A 13,000-nucleotide genomic window follows, 5' to 3' on the forward strand; every position below is an offset into this window, starting at 1 on the left:
ATATTTTATGATGGTTTGCCTGCCTTGTAAAGCACCAAGTAAAATAATAACCAAAGACATTTTGAGCAAACGTTTCCTTAGTGGGCCAGTTCATGTACAGTAGATGAGCACCAAAAGAAACATGGGTGACTGACTGATGCCACCAGAAGTCCTCCTGGCTAAAAAAAGGTCCTTGGATAAAGCTACAGGATCAAGCTATTTAAATGGAGGCAGTGCAAGAGTAGGGCTGGATAGCAAATCGTTTTCATTTAAAGTAGGGGATCAGTTGTACAGAGGTGCTTGGTCATCCAATGGGCACTCCTTTAAGTGGGCCGCAGGACTAATCACTAAACTATTCCCTGTCTTCTGCAGGCATTCCTGGTTTAGGATGTGATTTTTGGAGACCCCCTACAAATAATCCCAACCTGATCTTTAAAAATTCTCTGTACCAGATCTCTTATTAATTCTGGAGCAAAGGTCGAAGGCTCACTGACTAAGTGGAATAAATGATTGACAGAACTGTATTATGCTGTATTTTGTGTAGACATTTTTACCTGGTCATGAATAGTGATGCGTGAACCCTGTAGAGTGTTTTGGCATAAGTTTTATATATATTTGGCAAACAAAAATTTATTTCTGAGTCCTGGATGTATGAACTTCCTTATTGCTGAAGTTCAGCCATTTAATATACATGCAAAAGTGACTTTGAAAGACTTAGTACGGAAACCATATCTGACATTTTATTACTGTTGGGTAAAAGAGATAAAAAAAATTGCCATTTGTAAGTAAAACCTTTGATGTATACTGTAGATAAAAAGTTTAAAACATGGTGTGCAGTGCTTGCTTGTAGAAAACTGTGCATATGAAGCTTGGATTTAGATAATCAGTAAAAAAATCAACTTTTTTTTAGCATTTTAGGTTTTGACTACACTTATTTTATTTGTTCATTATATGCTTTTTTCAGTGCATTTGTCAGCAACATTTCAAGACCCCAAGAAACAAGAAATTTATTTTCAATAAATATGAGCAGTTGGGGTGATGGGACAGAATACATTCCGTGTATTTGTCAATGTAGATTAGTAATGTAATAAGAAAGTGATTCCTGGGCTGTGGCTGCTTAGGAGTGACTGAAAGGTGATCAGTCAGGCAAAACTGCATGGTGGGATTGTCTGTTATGTTATGAGGTTTTCTCATCATAACAACAAAAAAGAAGACAATGTGTATTGATGTGGAAGGACAGAGTCTCTCCTAGCAACATCGGTCAAATTGTTGCAGGTAGACGCAGTATCAGTTCATCACTGAGCACTATCACTAACATACCGCAGACTAAGCCATCTTAAAGTTACAAATTAGCCGAACATGCACGTCTTTATGATGTGGTAGGAAAATCTCCACAGAGATTTTGTGTACAAAAGTGTTTAAATTGCATGTACGCAGTGTCTAGGCTAGGATTTGAACCCAGCCTCATAAGGCTGTTAGTCAGCGGTGATAATCTTTGCACTACTTAGCTACGCTCCTTCATTCTACCACGTTACAATTTGCTTATCCCCTATGAGGGTTGCTATACTTGTGTAAGCCATGAGTCTTGCTCAATGTCGGCTTCTTCGTTGTGCCCGATGTGGCTGAAGTAGACGCTGGACACGGGGACGCAAACTGGATTACGGGAGTCATATAATATATGAAAGGATGTTCTCTAAAAATTCTGTTTGCAACTTTCAACATTTCTATCTTATGTATAAATGTTTTCTTCTCTCACTGACAGCTGGCCTCACTTAAATGTATTTCTAAATGCCAACAGATCTCATAACATCATCACACTCGCAAATCCCCTTTAGCACATTTGGGGAGGAATACAACAGATACTTTAACAGATAATAGATAATGATCCATTTCAAGTCATATATTTATAGATGATAAATGTAATGGTACGACTCTCTGTCTTTCTGTTTCATTTTTGTACGCCTACTTTTTAAAGACGAGCAACGGAAACTCCCAAAGAGCGCGTGAGCGGATCACGTGACTGCACGCAGTCAGGTGTCGTTTCAAGGAACTATACTTGAAAACTTGAGGAAGTGCAGTAACGTTTCTGTTAGTGTCCACTTTCCGATTACTTTAACGGAAAACCACGTCTTAAGGATTGTAATTTCACCGTGTAGACTTTGACATTGTCATTTATATTTGCTGACCACAAGGATGAAGGTGGCAACATTCTTACTTTGTGCCCTTACGTGGGGGGCACACAGGGCGGTTTGTGATACACCCGCCAACTGCTCTTACGAACAACTGCTGGGTACCTGGGTATTCCAGGTGGCAAAGGGAGGGCAAGACCGAACGGTCGACTGCTCCAAGATGGGTAAGTGAGCTTAAAAATATATATTTAAAGCTAAAAGATTTCTTGAGCATCTACGCAGAAGAAAGCACGTTGTTACTGTAACTTTTGTTAGGTCATTTAGCTTTAATGTTAATATATGAATATCGCACGTGTTTTAATATTAAAATGGTTATATATACACTGCATAAAGTTACACTTTAAAATCGTCTTTAATTATATGAATATGAACTCGCTTTCGTATAATGTTTCGCATTATTAGCTGCATCCATAATTTAACACTTTCAGGGTGTTTCGTATAATTTGCACACAAATTTCATATTGGTAAGGCACACAAGTAAGTAGTTCACCGAACTTGGCGAACAGTTGTACTTCACCAGCATTTATACTCTAAATCAGAGGTTTTCAAGTTACGGCCTGAAGCTGACACTTTGACTGCAGGATTTCGACCCAACCAACTTTACGAACAGTGAGTCAGTTTTAACTTTGATTTTAAAAGTTTGTTTTCTTTTTACCTTTATTATTTTGCATTCTGTAAAGTGTAGTACTGTGAGATTTACATTTAAGTAATACATTTTTTTGGTTATAGCATTAAATGCTTTATTCTGTTTGTCATTTTCTTTTTAATTACCTCAATTTCTGGCATTTGTTCACTTAATTGTATCCAAATAATGACAAATGAATCGTAGATTTGATACACTTGTAAATGATGCTGAATGTTAATGGGGCAGCAGCTACTTATGTGGCATCCACTTTTGTACTTATTAGCAAATAATGGCTTAAATAACCTTGAACATTTACAAAACAAAATAGCAAAAGCAATTAAATTGCGTGATAAAAAGAACAAATGCATTCCCATCTACCATACATAAATGCTTGCTTCATCCATTTAGCATAATCAATTGATAATTTCTGAAGTAGCAAGATAAAACATAGAAGTTGGGAAATGACGGCTTGCATATAAGTACAAGCTTGTGGGATGTAATTCTGCAGCCACATGGGTGCCCCAGGACTGAACTTGAAAACCCTACTTTAAATCAGTAGCACAGACTAATGAAGTGTCTTTTGTAGCCTTCGACTCTCTCCTTCATTCGTGTTTCAGTAATCACTGCTTAGGTTTCCTGTGAATTTTTAATGTGATAGTATTCTGACATTACACCCAGCATGTTGATTTTGTGAGTCTCACTTTTACCTCTCCTGCAAAAAACCCAAAAACAAACATTTTCAGGGCTTTGCTCATAGTTACACTATAGCAGATAACAAAGCTAACCATTACTATAAATAACTGCCACAGATTGACATATTTATAGGAATGCTAGGGACCATAGGAGAGACACCGTGTGTCTTAGTACTGAACATTTCTCTGTACAGTTTTGGCAACACACAAACCATGCTGCTTCATACCAATAGTATAGAAAAGTAGTAAAAAAATAAATGTGATTATCTCTTGTCGTACACTAACTGCCTTAGTGTGGTGTTTATTTCGGCATCTATTTTATAGCAGTTTGTTCTCATTATGGATTGTGGTTCAAGCAAAATGTAAATTAATTATCTGGTTGACTCCTTTATTCAAAGCAACTTACAATATTTGAGTTGTGTTACTTTTGGTTTTTCTAGCTGGAGAACAGGCAGGTGAAGGTACTTGCTTATGGTCACACAGTGTCTGTTAGTGGTATTTGAACCCACAACCTCAGAATTTGACATTATTATCCTAAATCACTATGCCATACTAAAGTTTTCTTACTTGGCTGACACTTTTTTCTAAAGAGACTTCCAGGATGTGAGACATAAAGGTGGTGTATGCCCTATGCATGTATAATTGCAAGCAAAATGAAAAATGGTGCCCATCTTGCTCATTATTAAGAGTTACAAAATGAATATAAATTATTCCAGCTTGGTTCTTGACTTCTGCACAGTTCTACTACGGTAGACTCCAAATCTTAGCTATCCTGAATCAGATTAAGCAATTTAGAATAAATCCTGGTCCAGTCCTTTGGTCATCTACCTACTAACGTTGATTAGTGAATTTTGCCAATGTGTTATTCGCAGTGAATACACTGTATTCTTGTTTGTCGAATTATTTACTGATAATTCAGCCAGTTTAGGAAAACTTTTTCCCCAGTGGCCAACAGTACTTTAGCGAGGCCAGCATAACATCCCCCAGAGATGTAACAGCCAGCATTGGATGGGACTGCCCCCTGGGTATATAATGCTGAAAATTTTCATTACAGACATTATAGATAAGTAAATAATGCAGGTTCTCAAAATTTAAATTTTATGAAACAAATACAACAAAAATAATGAGTTATCTCAAATGTGCAATTCGATCTTCGAGTTCTACATCAGTATAAGAGAGGGAGGTGCATGCCCCATACATGCATAATTAGCCATGTGGAGATGATAAACCTTGAAGGAGCCTGATTCCCCACACATCCCACAACACTCTATAAAATAATAACAAAAGATTTATTTATATTTACAAGCCATTTCTGTGCTTTTGATAGAAGAAAAAGAGGAAGCATCAACAAAACTTGGAGACCCTTAATTGCAGCTTCAAAAAATAGAACAAGCCAGAGGCTTCAATCATGACAAAACACTTCAAATTTTTGCCTTTAAAAGACCTACACATTTTTTTCTGACTTTTGACTATGATTTCGGCATTGTTTTGACAAAATATATGATTGCACATCTCTTTGTTCTTTCTTCTTTGATCTTACAGAGTCATGGTAGTACAGGGGTTGGCAGTACTGCTGCACAACTTAAGTCACCCTTTTGGCCACAATGATAGGTCCAGTATACTTGGTAGATGTTTCCCTAGCCCTCAGGGACACTTTAAACATGATTGCACTATTATAATCCATTCAAATCTAGTTCATTTTGTCCTTCCCCTTTGACTTTGATGTGTTTTGCTGAGTTATATTCAATATAACATTATGTGCAACATTGTGTTTGAACATGGCATTTATATTTTGACAGAAATCCAGTAACAGTTCACCACTTTTGATATAGGTCTGGCATATTGCCAGTCAAAACCCTCCAGCTATTTCCATTGTTCCCAGGTGAATGTTGACTAGAGTCAGTGCATGGTACCCTTTTCAGTGTTGAAACTTGTTGCTCTTAAAAGGATGCGTACTATGAATATTATACAAGGATACATGCAAATAAATGTCAGTTTTTCTTTCTTCACCTAGAAGTCCTGCTTAAGCTGCAAGTGTATGGCACCCAGCCAGGGGATTTTGAATAATCTCACACCTGTCTAGGATCTCCTCCAGAATATAATAGAGACCACCTTTACTCAAGAGTTTTGGCTTCAAACCAATGCTATGCGTAGAGGTGGGACTGACCATATCTAGCCTGTTTTTCAACCAATTGGCTGAGTTTTGGCTCCTTCCCCGTCTATTAAATTACGTTCCACATTTCAAAGGCCAGTCTCTATTGCTAAGGTCTTGTGTGCCTGGTATATCCCACTCTTGCCTGTCACCCTACTGGTATTATGCCTGGCAATCACTCATTGCCATTCTGGCATTGAGCCCACATCATGGACCCATGTAATTTTTTTCAGGCTGAATCTCACCAGATGTCATGGGCCTATTAGCAGTCACCTCTTTCAGGCTTACTTGCAGAGCTGGGTATTCATGTTCTGGGCAATGTTCTCTTAGATTTAATTAGAACATTCATGAGGGCCAAATTGTTGGTATTTTTTTCTCTGGACCCTTTTTAGATTAATTTGCTTTCAGTAACTCTTATTAGGAACACACAGTTCCAGACATTGTAGCTTTAAGAATGATTAAGGCACACAAGTCCTCATACTTAACCAAGACTGAAACATATTTAGTCTGAGAATATTTATTTAAAAACTTTTATTTTAAAATAAAATTCATATTTACAGTTTTATAATTACTGTACAAATACCAATCATTAATTCCTTTCCTGTATTTTAACCAGACCAATAATTACCAGCTGAAGTGTAATTGTCATTTTGAAACTAAACACTCACATCAGATGTTTTCACTTCATCTATACAACTATTTGTCCTGAAGTCATGGTCAGGTGAAAAAGCAGGCTATTTTATTTTAAAGTTAGTGCAGGCATAACACAGATAAACTTTTAATGTAACCCATCGTGCATATGTAGGTCTTATTTACAAGACCAAGTCATTTAGTACCTATACAGCCCTTTAACAAATAATAAAATTAATTCTTCTGCTGCTTTTTTATATTGAAGTTAAACTAGTTATGCACTGTATTGTCTATTTCTTTAAGACAAATTAAACAATGATTATCTTCTTTTATTTTTTTTCTGCCTGTACTAATACCAAAATTAATTAATAACTAAAAGAGACTTCAAAATCCAATTCAGCTTGTATCTTGGAGGGAGTAATACAGTATTAAACACTTTATTACGTGTACAGTAATCCCTCGCTATATCGCGCTTCGACTTTCGTGGCTTCACTCTATTGCGGATTTTAAATGTAAGCATATCTAAATATAAATTACAGATTTTTCGCTGGTTCGCGGATTTCTGTGGACAGTGGGTCTTTTAATTTATGGTACATGCTTTCTCAGTTTGTTTGCCCAGTTGATTTCATGCAAGGGACGCTATTGGCGGATGGCTTAGAAGCTACCCAATCAGAGCATGTATTACATATTAACTAAAACTCCTCAATGATATAAGATATGCTTCCCGCGCGGTGCTTGATTGTTTGCTTTTTCTCTCTCTCACCCTCTCTGACATTCTCTGCGCCTGACGGAGGGGGTGTGAGCAGAGGGGCTGTTTGCACAGAGGCTGTTTGCTTAGAAGATACGGACGCTCCTCTAAAAAATGCCGCTTTATCGCGGTGCTTCAGCATACTTAAAAGCACGTATTGATTTTCTGATTGTTTGCTTTTCTGTCGCACGCTCTCTCTCTCTGACATTCTCTGCTCCTGACATGCATTCTTTGAAGAGGAAGATATGTTTGCATTCTTTTAATTATGAGAAAGACTGTCATCTCTGTCTTGTCATGTAGCACAGTTTAAACTTTTGACTAAAGGGTGTTATTTCATGTCTAGAGGGCTCTAATTATGTTAACAGTGTGGGAGAGTTTATAAGGGCTTAAAATATATAAAAATAACCATACAAACATATGGTTTCTACTTCGTGGTTCATCTATCGCGGGGGGTTCTGGAACGCAACCTCCCGCGATCGAGGAGGGATTACTGTAATTTGGATTAATTAATTTCACTTGTGGTCTGATACATGAAGAATCAAGTGCGTCTTAAGTCCATGTCACGTTAAAAGATTTTTTTTTTTTTTTTTTAAGCAATTTTCAGTTGTGTAAATCTATAGAAGCCACGTAATGCGACATTGGCTTTATTCTGTTTTGTCTCTAAACATGTACCATTTGGCTCAGCTACACTGACTTTTTGTCTTGGTTTTTTAAACCTATACAAAGTTTTAAATTGTAAAATCCCAGAATACCTGTTTATTGTGCTTAATGTATGTTGTGTAAGCCTATGAGTCATCTTATATATTCTGAAGCTGAATTTTTTTCTATCCCAAATGCTTGGTAGATGACCATTTGAAGATGTTTTTTCAGTTTTTCGGCACCCACTCTCTTGAATTCACATTCTACAAAATTGTGTGTGTGCAAAAAATCTTCTTTATCTGATCTGTATGCTGATATATAAAGAGTACACATACGCATGTTTGTAAAAAAAAAATATATATATATATATACACACAGTGCATCCAGAAAGTATTCACAGCACATCACTTTTTCCACATTTTATGTTACAGCCTTATTCCAAAATAGATTAAATTAATTTTTTTCCTCAGAATTCTACACACAACACCCCATAATGACAACGTGAAAAAAGTTTACTTGAGGTTTTGCAAATTTATTAAAAATAAAAAAAATTGAGAAAGCACATATACATAAATATTCACAGCCTTTGCCAAGAAACTCAAAATTGAGCTCAAGTGCATCCTGTTTCCCCTGATCATCCTTGAGATGTTTCTGCAGCTTAATTAGAGTCCACCTGTGGTAAATTCAGTTGATTGGACATGATTTGGAAAGGCACACTTCTGTCTATATAAGGTCCCACAGTTGCCAGTTCATGTCAGAGCACAAACCAAGCATGAAGACAAACGATAAGTCTGTAGACTTCCGAGACAGGATTGTCTCGAGGCACAAATCTGGGAAAGGTTACAGAAAAATTTCTGGTGCTTTGAAGGTCCCAATGAGCACAGTGGCCTCCATCATCCGTAAGTGGAAGAAGCTACCAGGACTCTTCCTAGAGCTGGCCGGCCCTCTAAACTGAACGATTGGGGGAGAAGGGCCTTAGTCAGGGAGGTGACCAAGAACCCGATGGTCACTCTGTCAGAGCTCCAGAGGTCCTCTGTGGAGAGAGGAGAACCTTCCAGAAGGACAACCTTTTCTACAGCAATCCACCAATCAGGCCTGTATGGTAGCGTGGCCAGATGGAAGCCACTCCTTAGTAAAAGGCAAATGGCACCCCGGCTGGAGTTTGCCAAAAGGCACCTGAAGGACTCGCAGATCATGAGAAACAAAATTCTCTGGTCTGATGAGACAAAGATTGAACTCTTTGGTGTGAATGCCAGGCGTCACGTTTGGAGAAAACCAGGCACTGCTCATCACCAGGCCAATACCATCCCTACAGTGAAGCATGGTGGTGGCAGCATCATGCTGTGGGGATGTTTTTCAGCAGCAGGAACTGGGAGACTAGTCAAGTTAAAGGGAAAGATGACTGCAGCAATGTACAGAGACATCCTGGATGAATACCTGCTCCAGAGCACTCTTGACCTCAGACTGGCGCGACGGTTCATCTTTCAGCAGGACAACGACCCTAAGCACACAGCCAAGATATCAAAGGAGTGGCTTCAGGACAACTCTGTGAATGTCCTTGAGTGGCCCAACCAGAGCCCAGAGTTGAATCCGATTGAACATCTTTGGAGAGATCTTAAAATAGCTGTGCACCGACGCTTCCCATCCAACCAGTTGGAGCTTGAGAGGTGCTGCAAAGAGGAATGGGCGAAAAATAAATTTGCAAAAACCTTTTTTCATGTTGTTATTATGGGGTGTTGTGTGTAGAATTCTGAGGAAAAAAATTAATTTAATCCATTTTGGAATAAGGCTGTAATATAACAAAATGTGGGAAAAGTGTGAATAGTTTCATTAGTTGTCAGTTATAATCATCAAAATTAAAAGAAATAAACATTTGAAATACATCAGTCTGTGTGTAATGAATGAATCTAATATACAAGTTTCACTTTTTGAATGGAATTATTGAAATAAATCAACTTTGTCATGATATTCTAATTTTATGACCGGCACCTGTATGCCTTATATTTAAGAAAGAAAAAAAAGTCCTGTACACATGACTATGTAAATTTATATTTCGTACACATACATTATATAGTTCAGATCAGGACTATACAGTAATCCCTCCTCGATCGCGGGGGTTGCGTTCCACAACCCCCCGCGATAGGTGAAAATCCGCGAAGTAGAGACCATATGTTTGTATGGTTATTTTTATATATTTTAAGCTCTTAGAAACTCTCCCACACTGTTTATAAATATTCTCCGCACAGTTATACAGTAAACCCTCGTTTATAGCGGTTGATCCGCTTCAGACAGATAAATGGATTTCCAAGAAGTAGGATTCTTTATTTGTAAATGTAATATTTTTGCAGTTAGAGCATTGAAAACCTGTTTACGACTTTCTAAATACATTTTTTAACATTATTAGAGCCCTCTAGACATAAAGTAACACCCTTTAGTCAAAAGTTTAAACTGTGCTCCATGACAAGACAGAGATGACAGTTCTTTCTCACAATTAAAAGAATGCAAACATATCTTCCTCTTCAAGGTGTGCCGTCAGGAGCAGAGAACGTCAGAGAGAGCGTAAAGTAAACAATCAAAAATCAATAGGGCTATTGCGCTTTAAAGTATGCAAGCACCGCGATAAAGTGGCGCAATAAAGGTATCAATGTGAAGGTTGCCTTTCAGCATTTTTTTTTACAGGCGCCCATATCTTCTAAGCCAACAGCCACTGTGCAAACAGCCCCTCTGCTCACACCCCCTCCGTCAGGAGCAGATAATGGGGCTAATCATACGTCTCCCTGATGGTATTGCATGATGGATAAGTATCTGCCTGCATTTCTCAGAGAGAGTGAGACACAGAGAAAAGCAAACAATGAAAAATCAATATGGGCTGTTAGAGCTTTTAAGCGTGTGAAGCAGCGCGCGGGAAGCATATCATTGAGGAGTTTTATTTAATATGTAATACGTGCTCTGATTGGGTAGCTTCTCAGCCATCCGCCAATAGCGTCCCTTGCATGAAATCAACTGGGCAAACAAACTGAGGAAGCATGTACCATAAATTAAAAAACCCATTGTCCGCAGAAATCCGCGAAATAGCGAAAAATCTGTGATATATATTTAGATATGCTTACATTTAAAATCCACGATGGAGTGAAGCCGCGAAAGTCGAAGCGCGATATGGCGAGGGATTACTGTACAAATACATATGGCGACCCCCGGGCCACATGCGGCCCAGAAGCAACCTCTGAATGGCCCGGCCTGTGGTCCCCGCAGGTCTCCAGGCTGCAACTAAAACAACTGCAAATGCGATCAAAAATAGGCTCTAGTGATTATCATTTCTACTTAGTTCACCAGTGGTGAATTAAATCATTGAAACTTGACACAACAGGTCACCAGAACAAAAGATAGGCATGCAAAACATTTGAAATTCCTTCCCTGCTATAAGGATATCTGTGCCCTGTGGAATTCAGTTGTCACTTCTGATTTCACACAGGCACACTAAGGTGTGATTGTCACCGATCTCCGTGTGTTCATGCACCTTTGCATGCCGTTTCTCTTTTGATTTAACGCATACCTAATGCAAAATGCCAGCCTGTTCATTAGTAAACATATACTTGCAGTTGCCTGCCTGTTGTTTTGTCATGCACAGCAGTGTGATGAAGTCTACGTTTTAAGGTTGCAAGTATATTGCTGTCATATTACTGGACTGCTATGTGATTTACAGTAAACTTTTTGTTTAAATGATTTAAAAAATGCAACTTCATTAGTTAGCTCAGTGATTTTGGTATGTGCAGAAGATGTTCTGTTACCAATAAATTCTTCAACAGGAGCTTATCACCAAAGAAAATAAGATTTAGTAAAAAATGATTGTAATTAATAATTCATTACTTGATACATAAGAACTCAGTACAAAGACATTTTAAAGACAAATCATTAAAATAAATGTTCATATCCACTTTAATGTCATATGTGGTGCCTTGCTCTTAAACATTAATTCGGGTAATTTATTTGTGGGAAATAAAGAACAATTTCCATGGGAAAGGCTTTGTTTTAGAACTCAAATTTAAACTCTGTCCTATATAAGTGATTATAACCATATGAATAAAATAGTTTAAGTTCAATGAAAAAAAAAATCCCTTGCCTGTCACAACCACCCCTTTAAATTGGGAGAGGATTTCATATTTCAAAAGGGAAACAAATGTTACTGCTAATACTGTGCAGTTTTTGATTTTCTGCACTTTGAGATGTGCTTGAGTCAGACGGGAGCTGAATGGTTTTTTTTTATTTCAAAAGTGGAATAAAAAATATTTCTACTATCTCAGATTCTGTTCAGTTATAGCTTTTTTTGCTTGTTTTTTTATATACATTTTTGATATGCATGTGTCAGAGTGAGGTTGGGAGTGTACTCTGATTACAACCCGTTAATATACCCACGACATGATGAACCACCTGGATTAGAACCCGAGTATGGTAGGTGACACCTCAGCACCACAATGTAACAGTGTGAGTTTTTTATGGTGGCTGGCGTGCCAATCCTGCCACCAACCACCAGGTTTTCCCTGCAAGTTGAATGGCCTGCTTGCAGGGCTGGATGCAGATTAATATCATGCCCAGGACGAAGGAATTGCAGGTTAAGGGCCTTGCCCAAGGGCCCAACAGAGTAGAATCACTTCTGGTGTTTTCAGGATGTGCTGATGTTACCAAATTTAAAAGGGAAACAATGAACAAACATGTTTTTAAATACTTTAATTTGTGTTGATTTAAACATTTTAATTACCTGCTACTTACCGGCCGATGAAAATGTCTGGCCTAGCTAAATTTCTTGGTTTGAATGTCTGTCCCTAATTGAATAGCCCTGGTATAGATGATACTAGACCTTCACTGCACCTCCATCTATGTGGTAGGGGGCCTTATACATATTGCCACAAAACATTGAATATTTTCTTTAATCCAAGTTTTCAACATATCTTACACAGTTTTGCCCAACTTTCTCTGCTCCCAGTTGGATCATTGTCATCCTCCTCCTCATCCTCTTTTTAGTTTTAATTAGTGTTTGACTAGAAGATTTTTTTAAATCTCTGGCTAATAGCAGCTAATCCAGAAATGGCCAGAATACCCCTGTCTTCCCATACAAGCAGAGGTTTTGTTCTGCCATCTACTGTAGCAAGGTTACTAAGGCTCTAGCCATACCTACCCAATGGCCCTCTTTTGCCATTCTATTTTTATCATCTCTGAATTACATAACATTGAGGTTCTATTCACCACCTTCTGTTGGTGAAAGGTTATTCACATTTTTAGAGTTAAGCCAATCATATTATTAGCTCTCTGTTAATGTTTGTTACAGGTCAACTTCAGTCCCATTATTAT

General features: G+C 38.0%; 1 protein-coding gene across 1 annotated transcript in view; it reads left to right on the top strand.

The window, feature by feature from the left end:
• Positions 1-1,998: 1,998 nt before the first annotated feature.
• Positions 1,999-13,000, top strand: part of ctsc (cathepsin C) — a 48,482-nt gene continuing 37,480 nt past the window's right edge. Inside the window, exon 1 of the mRNA XM_039744168.1 lies at positions 1,999-2,332. Within this exon, the coding sequence (XP_039600102.1) occupies positions 2,173-2,332 (160 nt within the window). The 5' untranslated portion in view covers positions 1,999-2,172. The remainder of the gene's footprint in view (positions 2,333-13,000) is intronic.

Source organism: Polypterus senegalus, chromosome 2 (genome assembly GCF_016835505.1).
Source record: "Polypterus senegalus isolate Bchr_013 chromosome 2, ASM1683550v1, whole genome shotgun sequence".
In the NCBI taxonomy this organism is placed as follows: domain Eukaryota; kingdom Metazoa; phylum Chordata; class Cladistia; order Polypteriformes; family Polypteridae; genus Polypterus; species Polypterus senegalus.